General features: G+C 39.7%; 1 protein-coding gene across 4 annotated transcripts; it reads right to left on the minus strand.

Moving 5' to 3' along the window:
* Nucleotides 1-2,099: 2,099 nt before the first annotated feature.
* Nucleotides 2,100-14,231, minus strand: B3GAT3 (beta-1,3-glucuronyltransferase 3). 4 transcript variants are annotated; one of them, XM_075188573.1, is made up of 7 exons: nt 14,117-14,231; nt 9,242-9,368; nt 9,001-9,120; nt 8,740-8,863; nt 5,414-5,744; nt 4,116-4,406; nt 2,100-3,249 (listed from the first exon to the last, which is right to left on the minus strand). In XM_075188573.1, exons 3-7 carry the CDS (start codon nt 9,080-9,082, stop codon nt 3,151-3,153), a joined length of 927 nt encoding a protein of 308 aa, XP_075044674.1. In that variant the 5' UTR covers nt 9,083-9,120; nt 9,242-9,368; nt 14,117-14,231; the 3' UTR covers nt 2,100-3,150. The 4 variants fall into 4 exon arrangements, with proteins under 4 accessions (XP_075044674.1, XP_075044675.1, XP_075044676.1 ...); XM_075188574.1 differs by having other exon boundaries at nt 14,041-14,121; XM_075188575.1 differs by lacking the exon at nt 9,242-9,368 and having other exon boundaries at nt 14,117-14,222.
* Nucleotides 14,232-15,656: the final 1,425 nt, after the last annotated feature.

Genomic DNA, 15,656 nt, shown 5'->3' on the forward strand with positions numbered 1-15,656 from the left:
CGCTGGACTACCTACACATGAACACACAAAAGTCGTCAAAACTCAATTACTAATGCTAGGACTGGCTACAGGTTCTAACCCCGCTCACGTCATCTCCTGCTTATTCTGGAGCACCAATCTGAAGAACGCTCAGAGCTTTGTCAGATGCACACAATCAATTATAAATAACGGCTCTCTTTAGTAAGCATCACACTTACTGTAACACTTTTGTAATGGAACTGAACTCATAGAAAATGGCCTACTGGGTAACAATACACTATTCAGCGAATTTGTTAAAATGTTACACCTAATTTTACAATAGCATTATCATCATTTAGAGAGAACATTGCGCTACAATTAAAAGCCATATACTACATATAGCCACATACTAAAACCAGGAAAGTAAGATGAACAAAATTACAATAATAAAATAACTTGGAAGATAATAAAACAAAAAGTTAATTACATGAACAGGGAAGATGAACTGTTTCATGAGCAACTGAACAAAACCTAATGTTGCCCATAGCAACCACAAATAGGTTTGTGTTAGTTTTCTAAATCGACAGAATGTAGCTGGTTGCTATATGCAACATCTCCATTTCCACACAACAATTTTTAAAATTGTATTTATCGATCATCAACATTTATTTATATAGCGCCAGCAAATTCCGTAGCGCTTTACAATTGGGAACAAACAGTAATAAAACAATACTGGGTAATACATACAGACAGAGGTAAGAGAACCCTGCTCACAAGCTTACAATCTATAGGACAATGGGAGTTAGAAACACAAGGGCATGTGCTACATCATATTGCACATTGGACCAGCTAGAATGCAAAGGTAAAAGTATTGAGTGGGCTGTGTGATCAGTCACACAGCAATGTTGGCCAGAGGGTTGTTGTCTTGTGTTAGCAGTGTAGAGGGTAGTAATAGGGTAACCTAGGGAGATTAAGAATCTGTTTGAGGAATATCATAACCTTGTCTGAAGAGGTGGGTTTTCAGAGAACGCTTGAAGACTAGAGGAAAGTCTTATTGTGCGAGGGAGGGAACTCTACAAAGTGGGAGCAGCCCGAAAAAAGTCCTGTAACCGGGAGGGTGTGATGAGAGTGGAAGAGAGACGCAGATCTTGTGCAGAACGGAGGTGTCAATCCAGTTGATATTTTGAGACAAGTGAGGAGATTTATGTCGGTGCAATTTTGTTGACGGCCTAGTATGTTAGTAGAAGAAATTTATATTGGATTCGTTGAAATACAGGCATCGAATGTAGAAACTGACAGAGTGGCTCAGCAGAGGAAGAACAGTTTGCAAGGAAAATCAATTTAGCCGCTGCGCGCAAAATAGATTGTAGGGGTTCAAGTCTGATTTTGGTAAGACCAGTAAGGAAGGAATTGCAGTAGTCGATGTGGGAGATGATGAGTGCATGAATTAAGTTTTTTGCTGAGTCTTGTGTGAGAAATTTGCATATTTTGGAAATGTTCTTTAGATGTATGTAACATGATTTAGATATAGAGTCGATGTGGAGAATAAATGATAGTTGTAAGTCAAGGATTACACCTAGGCAGCGAGCTTGCGGGGTGGGATTCATGGTCATGTTTTCAGCAGAAATGTCAGGCAGGAAACGTCTGTTTTTGTGTGGGAATATTATTAATTCAGTTTTTGAAATATTGCGTTTGAGTTGGTGAGAAGACATCCAAGATGAAATGGCAGAAAGACAGTCAGTAACGCGAGACAGCACAGATAGTGAAAGATCAGGAGAGGATAGACTGATTTGTGTATCATCCGCATAGAGATGATACTGAAATCCAAAGGAGCTTTGATGGAATATCTAAACGGTTTTAATTCATGCACCATGTGAGAGCTGGCTGGTGATAGTATAGAAAGTGCTTGAAAAGGTTCGGAAGCCTGCATTATGTTTGTATTCAAACACCCCTTATATATTCATTCCAAAACAGAACAAATATGTTGTGGCACACAAATAAATAGAAATTTCCAATACAATTAGAGAAGAAATTGGCATTCATGATATAAAAGAAAAATATTTCAATAATATATATATATATATATATATATATATATATATATATATATATATATATATTTCTTATATTTTTTAGATTTTATTATTTTTCACATAAGGAAAATACTGGCTGCTTTTTTCATGTAGGACACAAACACTTGATAGCGTTATTTTTACACTGACATTAAAAGTTGATCTAGGACATGCCCTACCCAAATTATAAATCTGTCCCCACATTTTAAGATTTACCTCCCCCTCCAGACCAACATGGTTTTGTCAAAGTTACTCATTTTTTTTCTTTATTTTCCTTAATGAATCAGGCCCAATGGGTGTATCCTGACTTATCACCATTTACGATAAAACAAACACACACACACACACACACACACACACACAGTTTGCCATGTGAAAAGTCCACTTAGATTTGAGTCATTATTTGGCTCCTTTTGTTTTCATTACAAAAATAAATTTATAATAATTAAGTTGGCTGCACTATGATCTGTTTCTGCTGGGAGATAACATGGAGAAGATGTAACATCAACAGGAAGATTACTACAATATAAGATGCCTAGCATCGGAATCACATTAAATAAAAAAAATAAAAAAAAAATGTTGCCATGTTTAAACTGTGAGAAAAAAAAACCCCAAGACATTTTATGAGATTCATTTGCAAAATGCTGTTCATACAGATGGACTGCAAATACACCTATATATAGTAGGGAAATATTTTTGTTCCATATCATAAGAGACAATTTCTTCTCCAATTGTATTGGTATGTTTGTATATTTACATCTTTGTGTTGATGAGATCTTTGGAGTTGAAGACTGCATACAATTGGTTTGCGCCACATACCATAAAAGTTGTTTTAGTAGAAAATTACAATAGGTCAAATGTTTGTATTACAGTTTAAAGCCCATTTTAAATATTTAATTTAACACTGAGGAGAAACACTGACCCACCAAAATCTTCTATTGTAAAAATAATAAAATATCAAAGCACTGGATACACCATTGCTTTGCAAATAACGTACTATGACATATATACATACACATACCCATGACAACAGCCCAGAAGGGACATCGATCATACATAAAAGTCTGCATGTGAAAGCTAGGTCACCTGTACAAACTGCAGTCAACCATGTGCGATTAGATCACACCTGGATTTTAGGGTTAGACCCCTTTCCTTGTTTCTCCAGTAAGTCTTCCTGCTTGAGTTTAGGTTTTTCAGTTCTTGTATGCCAAACCCAGATCTGTGTGAACAGTCCAATGCGTTAGTTACATGATAAAAGGGGCTGCAAAACAGGCAGGAAGTTGTCTGATACATGTCACATTATCACCCCTATATAAAACAGATAGTAAGAATCCTTACCCAAATAATTACCATTTTCCTACCATTCTGAAATTTTATTTTGGGCCATCTGCAAATCCCAAACGATATTGTGGCTACTCTGATCTTATCTAATGATCATTAATAGTAAGAAAATTATTTAACTGTTACAGTAACCCAATTAGGAATAGTTTGTAATATTAGGTAACTGTAGTTTATAGCATTAGGGAAGATTCAGTTCTGCACAATTAATAGACAAAAAAAAAAAGGAAGTCAGTCTACAGCTCAGCTTCAATGTTTTGCAAATTAGTATTCCTCCTCTATAAATTGACTCAGTTCTGTTCTCGGAAAAAAATAAAAATAATGATTCCAAATCAAATTAAAGAGGTGTGCACAGATAAGGAGGACACAGAATGGAAACATTCTATTTTCCCATTCTCGGCTATGCATTTTCCATGAACAAAAGAAAAACAATAAACTCAATAATAAAACTATGCTAAGCAGAATTAATAATTGTCAAGTGCTGAAAGGTTCCCATTCCTTGATGATTCTCATCTCTACTTAGAGGTTATTTCTCAAATAAACAATGTATTCGGTAAGTCTGCATCCTAATTACTTTGGCATCTCTGGATTAAGTCACTTCTCATCAAACCACAATTCTGTTACACTTTATCATGTTTGAAAGCAAAGTTGTCTGAGGTTCTGCAATCTTAGATACCCAGCTGGTGTCAAACAATAAAAGTGGTCACAGCTAGGTACACACTTAAGGTTAGATGTACATATACCCACCTTAGTGCAGTTATCTGCTCGTGGCTCCAGTTCACCCACTGTCACCAGTTGTCCCAATAAGCTGCTCTCCAGAAAGCCCCTCTCAGCATCTGGGTCAAAGTATGCCTTGGGATGATGGAGAAGTAGGGATAGTGAGACTGCAAACCCTGCCATATCTATGGGGAACGGTCTGTGCGTCTTCCAGGCAGTGTGAAAGCCGACTACTCTACCTCCATCAACCAGCGGTCCTTCATACCTCAGTCCCCCGACTAACCCAACTGGCCAGACAGATACTTTCAGTGTGTGACGCATCTAGAAATAAAAAAAATTCATATTATGGCATAAATATGAAAATACTACATATGGGCTCGGATTCTATATCTGTACAACGAAAAAACTTTTTAGTAAAAACAGGCAGTGAATATCACCAATAAATGTACTTTGCCGGCTAAGCATACAGACAATATGAACACAATCAGTAGTATACAAAAATGGCACCCTTACTTGAATAAGGACCACAGAGTGCGGTAACTACAACAACTGCTCTTCATTAGGACCTATACCTGAAAACAAGCTTGAAGAGGGGTAGACAGATTCAGTACTACTGCCCCACAAGCTCAATCAGCCCCCATATTGAGTTAACAGCAGGAAAGAAATGGTACCATCCTCTTATTTGCTACTGTAATGAGGGGCAGGTCAAGTGAACAACCCCTGTAAAACAGAAGCAGATTCACTGACAAACCCAAACTACTCCAACTTTGCATAATTTATACAGTTTTTGAGTGGTGACTTGGCTTTTATATCAATTTGATTAGTTGTTGTTGCATGCATGATGAGCCAAAATAAGACAAAAAAAAACAAAAAAGACAAAATGATTACTCAATTGGCAAGATATATTAAATTGTGAACTTTGGAAGGTCTCCTTTGTGATGATGCTGGGACATATTGGTAGCACAACCCTCTTGCGATACAGGTGGGTGACCCACTCTCAGAGAGGCCCTAACAGCAGCCTGCCCTGGCTGCAAGTACTAGAATAGATAGAGTGTCATTTGTGCTGGAACCTACAGGACCACAGTTATGGAACTCATAGCCTATAAAGATTTGTTTTTTTTTTTCCTTTTTCAGTCCCACCTCTTGTCTACAAAATCAAAGAATGAAGTATAACAATAATTTCTTTTGTACAAAATTAAAGGTTATTATGCACTGCACACACTCTACGAGGTAACCACTAATGACAGCCATGATTTGGAGACCAAAATGTTTCCCATTAGAAAACACAATTATTGATAATAAAATAAAAATAAATTTATATTGCTCACCTCCTGAAAGATTTTAACACTGTATGTGTTGTCATCATCGGCAAAATATACAACTCCACGGTCCTTGGGTGATCGGTTCTCATGCAGCCAGCGTAAAGCTTCATTTCGTTGTTCCACACCACGTGGCTTCAACCAGTTTGGATCAGACTCTTTGAGCTTCATTGCTGATGGAGTCTGCACATGCAAGTGAGTGTACTGCAAATCACTCTGTGCCAGCAGATCTGTGACGGCCGCAGTGCGCTCTGCAGAGTCCTCCACCAGAATCCAGTGCAGAGCAGGGATGAGAAGCAATGTCTGAGACAGACGAGTAAGCTCCGCTCGCTGATGGGGTCTGACCAGAACATGAGAAACCAAGTAGAGTGGGTAAGCAGACAGGACTATTTTAATCATCTATGCAAAGAACTTAATTTAAAAAAACAAAACATAGGAAAAAAAGAAGCCATTACTGAAAGATAGGCAGGTTGGATAAGTGATCTGCCCATACAGATGCATTTCAGCCAACATCAATTTGACAAGAGCTACACAACATTACTGTGTGTCTGATAAATCCAGCTCCTTCCATTAGCTCTGCCTATGACTTCATGTTTCCCTCCATTCCCATCTTCTCACATGCAGCCCTATCTTTACCAACTCCCACAATATTGGACAGTTCTCTGCCTTCTACAAGACCAGCGCTCATTCTGTTGGGTGCTGCTGCAAGCTTTCAAACAATCAGTTTGGTTATAAGTTACATTACCCCTCTCTCACTGGGAACAAATGGATGAATAGGAGATAAAAAAATGGAATAAAAATAAAAAAGTACTGAAACCTTAATCAAAGGTAACTTAATTAAGATGCCTTTAAGATTTTTTTTTTTAATTCAAAACAAAATTTTATTTTATAGCGCAAGATTAATATCAATCCATACTGTGAATATGCATTTTCCTCTTCAAACTCCACTGCGGCCCTCATGAATGGGTTAAGCCTTAGCTGAGTAGAGACAGGAAAATGTTGAACCCCTCCCCCCCCCCCCCCCCCGACGGTCAGTATATAGAGTGACCCCCTCCTTCTTTTGTCGTTTTCGACGGCCTCTTCAAGCCAAATAAGGTGTTCCAGCAGTTGGTGGATAAGTGCGGGGCCTGTCAGATCAATCTGATTGTGAAAAGTCAAAACACCAAGACAGAGTAATTCTAGTCCCAGCAAAAAGACTCCAGACCAAACTGGAGTATGTGTTCTTCTTATTGTGCGCACAGTGAACAAGATCAAGACCAAGGCAGTGGAATTAATAGTGGCTCTTTGACTCTGTGGACGTAACATAGAAGATGCTTCTAGAACAACCTTGGTCTCCACACCTCTGCAGTCAGGTCTTCTGCATGAAGGAATTATTCACCCGAATCCAGAGACTCTTCCTGATGGTGTGGAGATTGAGAGGTCACTGTTCAACAGTAAAGGATTCTCTGACAAAGTCATTGAGGTATTACTGCAAATAAGAAGGGTTTAGAAGGCATTCATACTCTAATACAAACCCAGCTTAATTAATCCTGTTGCTGATAACATTCCAGGTGCTGGATCTCCTTCAAGAGGGCTTGGCCCTTAAAACATTAAGGTACAGTTTGTGTAACATAGCTTCTGTGAAATCGCTCTGCCCAGAAAGTAGGGCACGTATATGCACCTGTGCAAGCTTCTGGCACTAATCCCCGCTTGCACCTGCAGAAATGGGATGTGAGGCAAGGGCTAGTCTAACATTGCCCAAGTACAGCAAGTTCGTTACCACAAAAGCTACTCATGCAGAAACATGTATATACACCTGTTAGGACACGTATCTTTTACACCTGCTATATAGCAGGCGCCGATGGGGACTTGTCATACCAGGCCCCATCCAAAGACACCTTTGCCAGGTCAATTCCAGAAGTAATTTCACAGATTTATAAGAGGAACAGATGCGAGGTGCCAAAGGTATTGAGGGAACATTCCACAAGGGCATTCTCCTGTGCACACAGGGGTCAGGCTTCAGCAAATGAATTATGCAAATTAGCAGGCTGGTCATCCCTTCACACCTTCTCCAGTCATTACACTCTGGATGTGGTATCTCTGGCAGATATTCAGTTTGTAAGGAAGAGTCTTCAAGCATTTGATCAATAAAATATTTTATATGCATTGATTGATTGGCATTTGCTTGATTTTGATAACCCACCCTGTGTTATTGCTTGTGTACATCCCCTTGTGAGGGCTGCCATGCAGTCTGAAGAGGAAATAAGCAAATACTTGCAGCTAATTTCATTTCCTTGAACTACTCCATGGTAGGCTTGATATTCCCTATCATGTTATCCAGTTTGGGAAATTACTCAAAGACAACAATGGAAGGAGGAGTCACATTATATTCCTTCTGGAGAAGGCTGACAAAGAGTTAACCCATTCATGAGGGCTGCTATTGAGTACTTCAAAGAAATAAAAATAATGGCGAGTATAATTTGCTAATTTTCAGTTCTACTTGTAGTCGCAACAAGTTGAATTTTGTATTATTCTAATGCAAATCGACAGTTAGCACTCATCAAGAAACTCTTTTTATAATGTTTCACAAAATATCTCCCAACTCGGCAACTCCGTTCTGCGTCTCTCATCCACATTCATTACATCCTCCCATTCCCGATTACAGGACTTTTTCCGGGCTGCACCCACTCTATGGAATTCTCTCCCTCGCACAATAAGACTCTCCTCTAGTCTACAAGCTTTTAAGCGTTCTCTGAAAACCCACCTCTTCAGACAAGCTTATAATATTCCTCAACCACCCTCTTAACCTCAGTACATTACCCTATTACCACCTGTTATACAACTACCCCTTGATCACCATTGTTGTGTGACAGGATCATTTAGCTTATGAGTCACTTTTACCTTTGCAGTCTGGCTGGGCCGACCGCAAATTTAGACTTAACCTCATGTGTCAAACTCCCATTGTCCAAAAGATTGTGAGCTTGCGAGCGGGGCCTTCTCACCTCTTTGTCTGTTTTACCCAGTTTGTTTATTAGTTTACTATGTTTGTCCCCAATTGTAAAGCGCTACGGAATATGTTGGCGCTATATAAATAAATGATGATGATGATTTGTGAAACAGTGACTGCCAGTTTGGATACTTCTGCCAAGTGAAAGTAGGTGCAAAGGTGTTGGTTGCCCAGGGAAAAGAAAAATAGGGAGGTAGCAAGAAAACAAAAAAATTGTGATTGTATTTTCAGCTACAGAGTTCCTATCTGTTAACAAACTCACTGTCACTCCAGAACAAAATGATGACATTCTATCATATCAGGACATGAAATCATAGTCTACGCTAGATTATTGGAGATTGATGCTTACCTTGCATATGTTGGGGTTACTACATATATAACAGGCAAGTTATCCCCACTATGACGGTTCGGGTATTCCTTTCTACGAACATCATTGGCAGAGTTCACTTGATGGGTACAGTCACACTGCTGACCTTGAAACAATCACAGCACAAATAACCTCATGGGAATACTATGTACTAAAGCAATGTCAAACAAAATATTTGTATACACTTTACTAGATGTTCCATATTATCCCACTGAATAGTGGAAAACCTGATTTCTAACGTACCCAGTTGTAACAAAGCATAGAACAGACCAGCAGTGGACACCACAAAATACACTAGAAAGATATTTCTGAGTTTCAGCCTCATGTTAAAGAGAGATCGGGGATGCACTCAGACATGAACACCTGAAAAGAAAACAGACAATTCAGAGATACAAGTCAGTTGTCCAGTATTTAAACACATACAGCCCCTCCAACAAGACACCTTATACCCAGTGCAGCTCTACACTAATTAATTTATTTTTACCTGTGCTGAATTAATTGACGGTACCAATGAATGTTCCAACTCTTTTCTAAGTTCTAAAAAGCCACATGCTGTGAAGAGAACAGGTCGCACAGACTGGGGAGATGGCTTCACGGTAGGTGCTGGAGCTCTATAGCGGGATCAAGGGCATGCAGTGAGGTTTATCAGGCAATGCCAGCACAGGGGACATACTTATTTATTATACAATTCCATCAGAATTACTCGCCTGACCCAGACTCAGTAAATACACAAGAGAGACGTGTGGATGATGGCATTTGTTAATGAGACTTGTCAGAACTTGTTGTGTGACGGGATCATTTAGCTTATGAGTCACTTTTACCTTTGCAGTCTGGCTGGGCCAAAATGCAAAATGTAGACTTAACCTCACGTGTCAATATCTCATTGTCCCATAGATTGTAAGCTTGCGAGCAGGGTCCTCTCACCTATTTGTCTGTTTTACCCAGTTTGTTTATTAGTTTATTATGTTTGTCCCCAATTGTAAAGCGCTACGGAATATGTTGGCGCTATATAAATAAATGATGATGATGATGATGATGATGAATTAACAAGTACGAAATGATGTTAAAAGCACTCTTCGCATCAATTAAGTAATTCAGGCTACATATCTCTAATAGTGAATTTGAGGGAGGAGGAGTTATGGAGCAGAACATTTTCTAAAGGGTAGAAGGGGTGATGTTGGAGGGTCTCAGAGCCGTAACGAGGGCACAAGCCCAAGGGGGCGCAGCCACCCGATACCTGCCTCTGTGCCCAGACGAATCGCGGCTCTAATCAAGCTCCCTACAAGCAACAAACAATTCCCGTCATCAAAAGCAGTGCAGTGGAACGCATGTGCATTCCACCGAAAGCAGGAAGTTCGGCATTTGGAACGCACATGCGTTCCACTACGGGATGGTAAAACAACTACAACAAAAGACGGAAGGGATCAGCCACCACCACCTTTATATACAAGGGAAGAGAGCAGCGGCAAACACAAAAAAGTGAGTCTACATAAAATGCTTTTGTTGTAAATAAACCTTATCCTGTCTTGAAGCTGAACATGTCCTGTATATAGCCTAGGGCAGGGGTCGGCAACCCCCGGCACGCGTGCCAGACGTGGCACGCTGACCACTTTTGTCTGGCACGCCGACGCTGAAGCTGCTTCACCAAAGCAGTAGGTGATGGCCAAAACGGAGCTTCTGCGCATGCGCAGAAGCTCCGTTTCGGCCATCACCGGCTGCTTTGCTGAAGCAGCTTCATTACCCATACCACAGTGAAGCTGCTTCAGTAATGAAGCAGCTTCAGCAAACCAGCCGGTGATTGGCGAAACGGAGCTTCTGCGCATGCGCAGAAGCTCCGTTTTGGCCATCACCGGCTGTTTTATTGAAGCAGCTTCCAGGTTTCTGGAGAAAGATGAGTCTATAAAGGTAAGTAAAGGCAGCAAATTGAGGGGCACATATATTTGGCATACTTTGTATTTGTGGGGGGCAACTGTGGCATGCTATATATTTATGGGGGCAACTGTGGCATGCTCTGTATTTATGGGGGCAACTGTGGCATACTATATATTTATGGGGCAACTGTGGCATACTATATATTTATGGGGGCAACTGTGGCATGCTATATATTTATGGGGGCAACTGTGGCATGCTATATATTTATGGGGGCAACTGTGGCGTGCTATGTATTTGTGGGGGCAACTGTGGCATACAATGTATTTATGGGGGCAACTGTGGCATGCTATGTATTTCTGGGGGCAACTGTGGCATGCTATGTGTTTCTGGGGGCAACTGTGGCATACTATGTGTTTCTGGGGGCAATTGTGGCAAAGTATGAATTGCGGGCACAAATTGCCCAGCCTGCTTGGTGGCCCGAGTCCCCACTGGAGGCCTATCTTTGAAAATACATTTTTTATTTTAAAAGTACTTTTTTTTATTTATTTTTAATTGAGTGCAGGGGGGATCGGTAGTAGCTAAATCCCCTTCAGCTCAGGTATCTTCAGACGCCAGGTCATGTGACTGGACTGCAGTGGTCACATGGTACTCTGCGGGCTGCTGGATATCTTCCCATGCTGTGCAGGGGAGAATAAGGTAAGAAGGTGTGCTGGAGAGGGGGGGGCAAGTGTGATTAAATCATGTGGGCAGAGGGGACATATGTGAGCAAAGCTGCTGAGCAAGGGGGCATGTGTGAGTAATGCATTTTTCTGTAAGAGGGTGGCCTGGTGCTTTTCACCCAGGCAGCCCTGTATGTATGTGTATATATATATATATATATATATATATATATATATATATATATATATATATATATATATATATATATATATATATATATATATATATATATATATATATATATATATATATATATATATATATATCACACCCAACTGCCACACCTGGGCTTCATTAGATTTTAGCCGGCACTCTGATAGAAAAAAGTTGCCATCCCCTGGCCTAGGGAGATAGTAAAATCAGACAGAGAATTATCATTGCTTAGAAACAGATTTGTGGGATCCTAAATTTCTGGGTGTACAAATATTACAGTTTTACATTCTCCCCGTTGACAATATTTGTGGTTTTATTTAATGATAACGATTGTAAATGGGCTGCATTGTACCCTCCCCCAAGTCCCCATTGTTTAGGTCAGGCATGTCCTAGGGATTGGCAGAGAGGGTAAATATGGGGGAAGGGATATAGAGGGGCAATGTGTATTTGTTTTTTCCTTTTATCAACACAGAGTTCTGCCATACAGTATATGCTACAAATAAGGAATCTTTAAATTCTTAATTAACTTTAAATGTTCAAAGTACACATTTGCACAAAGCTGGGTTTAATGTGTATACAGTACATTTACATCAATGCTTTTACATATGTTATAAGTAGACAGCAGTATTGTTATTCCTCTTCTTGGGACTTGTGCCATAATCCCATATAAACACAAATTGGTTATGCTCTACCACACATTGCTATATACCCGCACTTTTGCAGACATTAACATTTGGGAGATTGGTGAGAATGAGCAGTTCCTGGCCCTACAGCAATTTTCAGTAAATACTGTAGATCTCATATATGAAGTATAGAATGCCCAAGGGCAAATGCAAAATATTTTTGGGTGATGTCCTGTGCCTATTTCTAGCAAAGTGCTTTTGTTTGTGAGGCAAGATGGCATGTTTACCGAGGAGCAGAAGTCTATACAGCCAATAGGTGGAGTTAGTACAGAGTAAGTACACTGAGTTTTGGTGAGCAGTGCAAAAATTTTATTCATTTTGAGTGGGATTATTGGAATGATATAAGTGCTGAAAGTGCGTTTTTATTTGCTTTCCTTGCTTGGCCGAAGGGCACACAGCTATTAGCAATCTTCATAAAAGCTAGATTTTTTTTGCAACAGCCCAGATCTCGTCCTATACTTATTGGGAAGGGAGAAGCACATGTCAACCCATTTCTAGACGACTTCAAACCACAAAAGTACCCCGTGTAATAAAGGCAGTGCCTATGTCCCCTCACTCTCATGAATAAATTGAAGCCATAGATGAGGCAAAACCAAATAATAATTTAGGGGGAAAAATGGAAAAGTATAATATAATGAAAGAGAGATTTCTAATGTGCCAGGAAGTTGGACTATGATGTGACATTTACGCAGTCTTCTTGATATTTTTCTGCTTCCCCATAAACCTAGACATACCTCTTTGTCTGTATTACCCAGTATTGTGTATTACTGTGTTTTTCCACAATTGTAAAACACTATGGAATTTGTTGGCGCTATATAAATCAATGTTGATGATAATGGTGATGATGATACGTTTGTGGCGGCGTCTTCAAAGACCAGAAAAAGGCATGTACCTTGAAGTGCGCTGGGTGGTCCATATATAGACGCAAAGGTGCAAATCCAAAGCAATTTCTGGTGCACATCCAGCACACTGCATAAATTAGGTCCACTGTACTGTTGGCCAGGGCGCAAGCCCAAAGGGGCGCAGCAGCCGTCCGCTACCTAGCTCTGTTGTCAGTGATAAGAAAAGCCTTTGACTTCCGCAGTGGAAGGCTTTGCGTTCCAAATGCCGAACTTCCTGTCTGTGGAACGCACATGCGTTCCACTGCGGAAGTCACAGGCACATCTTGACTGAAAGGGTCCGCTGCCATGCACCGCTGCGTCGTATCTGCACTCTCCTCTAGTTCTGCTGTTTGTCACTTCCCGTGTCTGCAGGTCCTCATATGAAGGGTAAATAACATTGTTTTCGGGGTCTCTCTCTCTCTCATATGTTAGTTTGAGATCAGTTACATTGACCCATTATACAAATAAAACACACAATTTATTATCACAATTCTTATTTCAGTATTAAGTGCATCAAATTTTACAATACCTATCACTATATATTTTTTGCATACTTTAAATAGTCATTAGGGCAGAGAGCTGGTTGTTGATTAATTGGAATCCCACCACTGTGTGTGTACATGTACATTATATATATATATATATATATATATACGAATTCTTTCAGTAAAGTGCTAGCCACACCCACATTAGGTTGGTCACACCCACTTGTGAAATGCCACTCCCACTTAGATGGGGGGCCGTATCTCGCCCAGGGCACCAAAATGTCTAGTTACGGCACTGGAGGGTCTGCACATATAAAACTAAATGTGAATAATCTATGCAAAATGAACTGTGTAACTAAAGTTTGTAATGCTATAAAAGTAAACAATGAACTTAGAACCATACATGTCAGGACACTAAATAGTAAGTTGAGCGATCATGATTTTTCATATATTACAAGAAAAAAAAAAAAAAAAAAAGCAGTGCCTTACACTGTACAACACGGATGATATTATCTTCATACTATACATTAAGAATAACGGCTTTTAACAAGTGCTGATTATTCACCTCCTCCCTCTGCTTCTAGGTAAGTGACTGCAGCCGAACGTTTCCTGCATCTCCAGGCGCAATGAATGGGTATAGAGGCCTTTCAGGTGATAATGTCTCCTGGCGCAGACTAATGACGTCAGGTAATTGACACGTGGTATATATTTTAGTTTATGTGGCTGGCGCTGAGCATTGGTGCAGCAGACACTTTATTATCCGACTATATTCAGCGATTTGTAGTGTATTATAGGGGTTTTGTAGAAGTCACTTTCAGACATTGACAGTTGTGTTATACTATCTTAAAGAAATATTAAACAGTAAATTAGATATTGAGTAGTAATAAATGTAGGTGGAAGAGGTGAGCTACCTGTGGCACAGGAGGCATATTCACCAACTTCACTTGTAGGTGCTAATTGGTCCTGGTCAGGTGTATGTTAGCAGATCTCACACAGCGCGGACCTTGGTGAACTATTATTTTCATATTGACGTCTTTACCGAATTTTATTATAAAGCAGGGTATAGTTTGCATGGTTTTTAACATAAAAGATGTTAACTTAGGAAAGAAGAGCAGATAATGGCACATGGATTCAGTATGCATAAGAAAAGGGATTTATAGTGTGCAGTTTGTCGGTCTTGTAGTCCCACAACAGGTTGCTTAAAATCTGATGTAGGAAATTATGTTTTTAAAGCTTTCTTCTTCCAGGTATTTACGAGTCACGTACTGCATATGTAGTCGTTGTCACTAGTAAACCTGTAACAAACAGCTATATAATGTCACCTATAAACTGTCTCTTCTAAGCAGTAGTCCAATTACACAGCAATAAAAGGGTCATAGCACTTGTGTGTATGTTTTATTATGAACATTTACAGAAAAATAAATCCAGCACGAATATAGACCCCTAAAGACAAGTTACACCCAGATTCCAGGGACAGAAGTGGATTTTTTTAGTTATTATTTTGATTATCATATTGATATTAGTAGAAACACTGTAAGGCACTCAGAACTGAGCATTTTACCATGATTTGTGGGATGTTTCTAATACCCTTATAATTATAATCTTATAAATAAGAACAGAAGTATGCATGTCAGTTCATTTTTTAGTAATGTTTATCTAATATACCTTGAAAGTGGGGGTTGTGCTATCAAACACATTGCTAGTATACCCAATCCTTTCATGGCGGGTGTAGGAGGATCACATAAAGTGTCAGGACAGTGGAAAAAGTAACAACTCCCTCTAATCTCTGTAACCCCCGATGGTCTATCTGTAGTTCATAATTAAACCAGGAAGGAGTCGAGTAAAAGGACACACAATTGTGAATAGAACAGTGTGTCCTCAGCAGTTTCAGTGGAAGAGATTTAAACACCCAGTGCAAACTTCCCTTTCTCTCCTTCCACAGTAAAGGGACACAAATTGTCAGATGTCCCAAAGCCATCCTTAACAGGTGGTGAGGAAACAATAGGTATAAACAGCAGTCTGGAGGACCTTTCTATCAGTGTCGGCAATGTGTATTTTGCAAAATTTGAAAAAGCTGTAAGGAGATTATTACATGGCTGCTCTAC

This window comes from Mixophyes fleayi, chromosome 10 (genome assembly GCF_038048845.1).
Source record: "Mixophyes fleayi isolate aMixFle1 chromosome 10, aMixFle1.hap1, whole genome shotgun sequence".
NCBI classification, from domain to species: domain Eukaryota; kingdom Metazoa; phylum Chordata; class Amphibia; order Anura; family Limnodynastidae; genus Mixophyes; species Mixophyes fleayi.